This window comes from Meleagris gallopavo, chromosome 14 (genome assembly GCF_000146605.3).
Source record: "Meleagris gallopavo isolate NT-WF06-2002-E0010 breed Aviagen turkey brand Nicholas breeding stock chromosome 14, Turkey_5.1, whole genome shotgun sequence".
Taxonomy (NCBI): domain Eukaryota; kingdom Metazoa; phylum Chordata; class Aves; order Galliformes; family Phasianidae; genus Meleagris; species Meleagris gallopavo.
In genome coordinates this window covers 3,084,340-3,091,143 of record NC_015024.2, presented here as the reverse complement: position 1 = coordinate 3,091,143, position 6,804 = coordinate 3,084,340, and the positions used below count along the sequence as shown (strand labels likewise).

Here is a 6,804-nt window from a genome sequence, read left to right as displayed (position 1 = left end):
CCTCCATGTCCTTTCTGTACTGAGGTGCCCAAAACTGAACACAATTTTTTTTTTTCCCCAAGGCTCAGCTGAGGTTCAAACGCCTGAAAGCAAAGCACTTAAATGGATACATACAAAACAGATATGGAAAAAAAGCATCAACTAGAATCAACCTTTCTTTTTTTTAATTATTTAAAAATGTTATCAAGAATCACTGAGGTTCTTGAAATATGAAATTGGAGCACGGATGAGCAACTGCTAAAATTCAGATAGGCTGTACTTTTGATTCCACATTATGATTCCAGACACACAGCATAGAAACACTCGCTTCAAGTCAGTTCTCCCTCTGCTGTGCTTCCTCACCCATACAGTGGCAACAAAAAGAGATCCAGTAAATATACATACTATTAAGGAACACAGAATGAACTGCACACTGACTCTCCACTTACCTCCCATTCCTTTGAGTATCTCATCACAATTCCTCTGCACTGGTTGTTGTATTCTGCAATCCCCATCTTTGCCACATCCTCTGGCCCTTTGATGCCTAAGGTTTTGTCAATCTCATATTCCTGGGAACATTGAGAATAACCAAAACAAGAACATCATACCAAAAGCTTTCAGAATTTGTCCAAACAGCTTTTTTACATTCTATGCATTACAATGGGGCTGAAGGGCCTTTCTTATTCTTCTGAGCACTGTAGGTGAAATAAGCAGATGTTCTGAAGTGAGGTGAGATTGTATCTTTACCATCTTAATGGAAAAAAAAGTTTTCTGAAACACATACCAGATTTGGTTAGAGTAATGAACAGAGTGCCTGAAAAAAGAAGGCTGACTGACCAGAAGGATGCACAGGAAACCTCTACACAATCTAAGGCCAGAGCAACACACTGGGCAATGAGCTCACATTGTTCCTTTCACAACAAATCCAGCATGAAAGCAACATAAAAGTGACTGATAAGCAAGTAATACTGGGGAACTGGAACCAACAGACGTATCTGTAGGTAGACATATCGCACGTACCACAGGTAAGCCATGGCAATCCCATCCAAATCTTCTGTCAACATGAAAACCACTCTGATGAGCAAATCTGGTAACTATGTCCTTAATTGTTCCTGCAAGAATATGGCCATAGTGTGGAAGCCCAGTAGCAAATGGAGGGCCATCATAGAAGTTAAACCTATCACACAAAACAAGTTTATTAATTAAATCAAAAATAAAGCATCAGATTTTCAAAAAGACTAACTACATCTCTGTACCAGTGCTTCCTTAATAAGAAGTAACATGTCTTAATAGGACAGCATCAATTTCCTGGTCTGCTATCAGTCAGCACAAGTTTCATGTTGGCAGTGGAAATACACTCATTCCATTCCTGATTGCCAGTTCTAGCAAGATTATTATTGAAAAATGCCAGAATGCTGCTCCACAGCTGGCAGGTGTGGTTAGGAACCGTCCTTCCTTACCTGTGGATTTGTTTTATAAACCCACTGAGCAGGAAGCTGTCATTTTATTACTACTGCCTGCACACTCTTGATTCTCCATAAACTGAAACATGCATGGTAACTGACAGGGTAACATCAGCCACAACTGCTATCTGCAAAGGGAGTGGCTCTGTTAACAGAACTGAGGCCAAAAACACTCAATCCAGCTAAGCCATCCTTGCATTGCCACACACAGCACTCCAGCTTTTAGCTGATTCTTACCTAGGTCTGTTCTTTGACTGCTTTAGGCATTCCTGGAAACAATTAAGCTTCTTCCAGAGCTCCAGGATCTTCTCTTCCTCATTTGGAAAACTTATGTTTTCTGGAACTTGTTGAACCATTCTTTCCCAGCATCAATCAAACAAAGAAAACAAAGAAAAGTATTTAACAGCAGTGAGAGGAAAAAAGTGACTTCACAAAAACAACTCCTTAACAAATTTGTATCAGTGAACCACATCTTAGCACATGCAGACAGCTTGTTTCAGCATCAACACAGAAGCAAACACTATATTCTTAGAACACCTTAAAACTTTGATAAATTAAAACTGCACTTATGTAACAGGAAAAAGATTAACTATTCTTTCATAGAGCCAATTACTTTTTGACTGTGACAACTAAAATCAGTAAAAAGGACTACAACTATTCCTACGTCTACATTCTCAAAGGCTTAGAAACATGATTTTTTTCCATTTGGCTAGGCCATCATTCTCAGGGCAACTAAAATCAGCTCAGAGTTCAGACAGAGTAATTGAAACACACTGTAACAGAACGTGAATGTGGGCAGAAGAAACTGAACAAACAGATCAGGACACATCTGGAGGACCTCAGCTAGGTTCTATCTTTAAAAGCACATATGATGAACCAACCTTTTTTTCCCCTCCCCTCTTCATTTTACAGTTTTAATAGAAATAAGGCAGAAGTGGATACTTCTTGCTGGCTGTCCTGACAGTCTTTTATTTGGCCGGCTTTGAAAGGGCCCACAGAGCTCAGAGCTATTCTTCAGTTCTAGCTAAGTCAACAAAAATCACTACAAGCAAAATTACACAGATGCCTTTTTGCAATATAGAGAATTTTCAATACCATTAGACACAGACATTCCTGGTCTTCTGTACCTGCTAGGAGATTCAGAGCATCAGAGGCAATGGAGATGGTCTTACAGTTCATTTCCTAGATAGCAACTCACTTCAGCAACACCTACTTTAGTGATGTTTGCTACAAAGGTTTTCACAACAGGCTCAGCTGCTCTAGCAGGTTAAATACACATTCAGAGTTTGGTCTGTAACTGTGACCGGGCTGTGGAAGCTGCTCACATATCACAGACTCCATGCGTAAATCACAGTATCACTTTTGGGCCATTTCTCCCAACTGAAGCACTGCATGCACAAACCAGTGTCCAGTAACCACAGGCCACAAATTCATACTCTTTCCAGTAGTACAAGGAAAGTCTATTATTCAGAACAGAAGGAAAAAAACAACTACTGATGGTAGTTACTGTACTGAAGTTAGTCACTGCCAGTCAATTTTTTTCAGTTGGAGAACAGAATTCTAAAAAACAAACCTGGTTTAAAACCCATGCATGTCTCACCCTTAACTGAGTACAATGTTAAACCAAGACATCTGTGTTCAGCAAAAGCAGGACAAGTTTACACACTGATGCATGAATAATTCAGCATACCCCAAGAAGAAAAAAGTTCATGACTATAAACAATGCAAGTATTCTAATACCAAGAAAAATCAAAGGAATCTCATTGCTTTGCATACAGACTGAGAGAAAACATCACAAATAATGTCAATAAAATGATCATACAAATGTATCTAACAATAGAGTGGATTGGGGTTGGGAGGGACCTCAAGCCCACTTGGGCTGCCCCCCATCAGGTGATGCTGCTCAGAGCCCCTCCAATCTGACTGTGAGTACCTCCAGCTCTCTGGGCACTGGCACCAGCACCTCACGTAATTAACTCTTCCTAAGACCTCATCTAAATCTACACGCCCTTTTCAATTAAAGCATCCCTCCTTATCCTGTGCCTATCCCTCCGACGAAGAGCCCCCCCCATCTTTCCTGCAGGTCCCCTTCAGGTACTGAAACACTGCCTGTCTTCATAGGAGAGATGCTCAATAACAGAGCACTTTCAGGCAAGTCTTCAAATTTACAGATTAATAAAAACACAGGTTGTTTTATTGTTTTTAGTTTTCCATTCTTGTTTCTCTGTTCATTTCCATTTGACAAAAAAAAAAAAAAAAAAAAAAAGGATAGTTTAAGGCAGTGCACCAAGGAATTTATTTTTTCCTAAAAGGACACTTACTTGTTCTAAAAGACAGTCACATTCAACAGCAAAGGCATCAAGGTCTGCAGACTGTACTACAGCGGTCTCAAACTTATGCTGAGCTTCTTTTCTAGAATAAAAGAACACACAAGCATGAAAACCACGGAAGTCTGTTGGAAAGGCTTCTTTCATATTAACATTTTAAAAATGTTTCATAATTCAACAAAAAAAATGAGCAAAAATCTTACTAAAAATGAACATGCATTTCAGAAATGCATGTGACAACATACAGCGCGTATGGACTAACAATTAACAAGAAGTGGATTTGAAGACTATTATTCACTTTGTAGACAGAAAAACTGAAAATAACCGAGATGAACTAAAAGCACCCCTAATGACGCTTTGATAAGCAACAAAGTCTAATGAATATACCATATTCTATAGCAGAGGTCTCTCAGCTTCATGGTTTTACGATCACCTTCTTATCCTTGTTCCAACCACAGCATCCCACAAGCTATCCTATGAGACATATGCAGGACCTTCCTTCCCTCTGCAGACTGGGAGAAGCCTCCTTTCTTCATCTACACACACCCTTCCCAACTTAACGCATGACTTTATACTCACACAGAACTAGACTCTCACACTGCCTGCCTTTTTACGTAATGAGCTTTGCGGTGAGGCAATTTCTGGAGTAACAACTGTTTAAATTGTCATCTGATAACCAAGAGCATCCACTTCTAGAAAGGATGGAAAGAACGACGTTTAAAATGTAGCTAGGCAGGCACAGAACACTAAGCCACAGAACAAACATTCTTCTGAGAATCTCACACTAATGCCTGTAATAGGGAATAAAGCTGCAACGCCAAGCAAAGACCTCAGGGCAGGTAAGAAAAAATTATCATGGGCAGCGATCTTTAAAACCACTTTTTAAAGTGAATAATATTGTCCTGCTCTAACCAGCACCTGCAGTTAACCAACACCTGGTTGGAAATGCAAGAATGAAGTTGTATTCTGAGCCACCAAAAGGACAAGGCTGCCACCCTATTGGCCACCTTCTTCATTCACCTCCCTAATTCTCCTGCAACTCCTGAGAGAAATTACATCAGAAAAGAATGAAAAACAGGACTGCTATCACAGCAGCTTTGTACCTGATGGTAACAGACCAACAGTGACCTGATTATTTGACTAAGTTAGCTGATGGCAACGGAAGCAATGAGTTCCAGACTTTTCTTACTGAAAAAATATGTCCTAAAGTGAGCAGAACAGCAAACTAAAGCAGGAAACTGGGAAGCGACAAACTCTAACACCTTAACTGATAAATGAACTCAAGGTGAGCCCAATACTTAAGGACAGGTTTGTGAAAGTGTATTGAAATGAACTCATATGAACCTATCACTGAGGTGAAACACTGCCTGAGGTGGACTACAGCTCATCCCCTCCTCTGGAAAGAATGTTTGCTGGACCAGGCTACCCACAGACGCTGAGGATGCCCCGTCCCTGGAGGTGTTCAAGGCCAGGTTTTGGACAGGGCCCTGAGCAGCCTGGTCTGGTATTAAATGTGGAAGTTGGTGGCCCTGCCTGTGGCAGGGGGGTTGGAGATTCATGATCCTTGAGGTCTCTTCCAACCCAGGCCATTCTGTGATTGTTTCCTTTTATGCTGAAAAGCCAATTAAAAGAGCACTAAATGAGTGCTCTGGTTCCTATATTAAGGCTACATTTGGACACAAACGTAGCTCTAAGACATCCTAGGCACGAACATAGCCTCACCCAATATATTATCTCTTCAGCAAGTTTTTCTGTTGTCTTCACACAACTGAAATTAAATGCACAAGTCCTTACTGTTGGAAGAAAACAACGACAAACCCATATCATTTTGAAATGACTTCAAACCACTGATCAAAACCCAAAGCTGACAGCTGAAGGCAGCAAACGCTACTGCTCCACAACAGCGGGGGAGGCTCTGCGGGACCCGACAGCAGCTCCCTGCGTGTCACCACCGAAAACAGAACAGCCTTCAGGCCGCCTTCCCACACCTCTGCCCTCTCCGAAAAGCACGCCGAAGGGGAACGCTGAGGGCACAAACGCGCTGCAAGGCGGTTTGCTTCGTTCTGCTAAGCTAAGCCTCGATGAACATCGCATTCTGCAGGAAGGGAAGCGGTTGCCCCTCAATAACCGCCTCTGTCTGAACGACAGAGAAAGCCAAGACGCCGCACGAGCACTCGGGAGGAACCCGCACGGCGCACGCAGCTCCAGCGCCCGAGGAGGCGGCCCCGCCAGCGGCCTCACGGAGCAGAGCCGGCCGAGCAGCCGCCGCAAAAGCCCGCGGGGCCGCCCCGCCTATACGAAGTGCCCGCGGGGCCCCTCCGCAGCCCCGACGCGCCCCGCGGAGTCGCGGGGAACAATCAGCGCGCCTCTCTTCTCACCTCAGCGCCCCGCCGCACAGCCCGCGCTGATGCAACCCCGCGCGCAGGCATGACAGGAAGCGGCGGCAGGCGCACGCGGCGCAGCCAGCCAATCAGCGCGCGGCACACGCGCACAGCGCAGTAAGTCCGCTCACCATTGGTGGTGCCCATCGCCTAGGAACAGCGGGAAGTGGGCGGGGTCGGGAGGGGCTGTGCCCGTCCTGAGGAGCGAGTGCCCCCTGGCGGCGAGATGGCGCGGTGCGCTCTGATCCGAAAATAAAGCGTCTTGTAAATGAGATCCCGTATGCAAAAAGAACTAAAAACTGGGAGAAATCACGTTACTGCCTGTACTCATCCGACCTCCGCAGACCCATTCTGTACACAGAAAGCTTTCCTTGCCGTAAACACAGGTGGATATTACGTTTGGGGAGCCTTTCATTTAACAGCGGCTTCTGTTAGTTTCATTGGAATATTTGCCCCAAAGCAGCGCAGGCTTCCTCAGGAAACAAAACACAACCGCCCAGGTTTGCAGCCCTCCGTGAGCTCTCTGGACATCTGTTAGCACACGAGATACGAGGCTCCTTGAGGCTCCAGAAGGGGCATTTCTCAGACGGGATCACTGCAGCCAATGCCAAACCTTGCCGTTACAGACTGCAGTTTTACAGCACATCGCGATGT

At 44.1% G+C, this 6,804-nt stretch overlaps 1 protein-coding gene and 1 non-coding gene across 3 annotated transcripts in view; both read right to left on the bottom strand.

The window, feature by feature from the left end:
- The window catches only part of IARS1 (isoleucyl-tRNA synthetase 1), a 96,406-nt gene extending 90,131 nt beyond the window's left edge, over positions 1–6,275 (bottom strand). Inside the window, exons 1-5 of one of the 2 annotated variants that reach the window (XM_019620004.2) lie at positions 6,148–6,275; positions 3,764–3,854; positions 1,680–1,799; positions 1,000–1,156; positions 429–548 (exon numbers count right to left, since the gene is read on the bottom strand). In XM_019620004.2, coding sequence (XP_019475549.1) covers positions 429–548; positions 1,000–1,156; positions 1,680–1,798 — 396 coding nt within the window. In that variant the 5' untranslated portion in view covers position 1,799; positions 3,764–3,854; positions 6,148–6,275. The remainder of the gene's footprint in view (positions 1–428; positions 549–999; positions 1,157–1,679; positions 1,800–3,763; positions 3,855–6,147) is intronic. The other variant, XM_010718400.3, reaches the window with a different exon arrangement.
- Positions 2,732–2,866, bottom strand: LOC116217187. The gene has a single exon (XR_004161357.1). It is a non-coding gene; the product is annotated as a small nucleolar RNA SNORA84 (small nucleolar RNA).
- Positions 6,276–6,804: the final 529 nt, after the last annotated feature.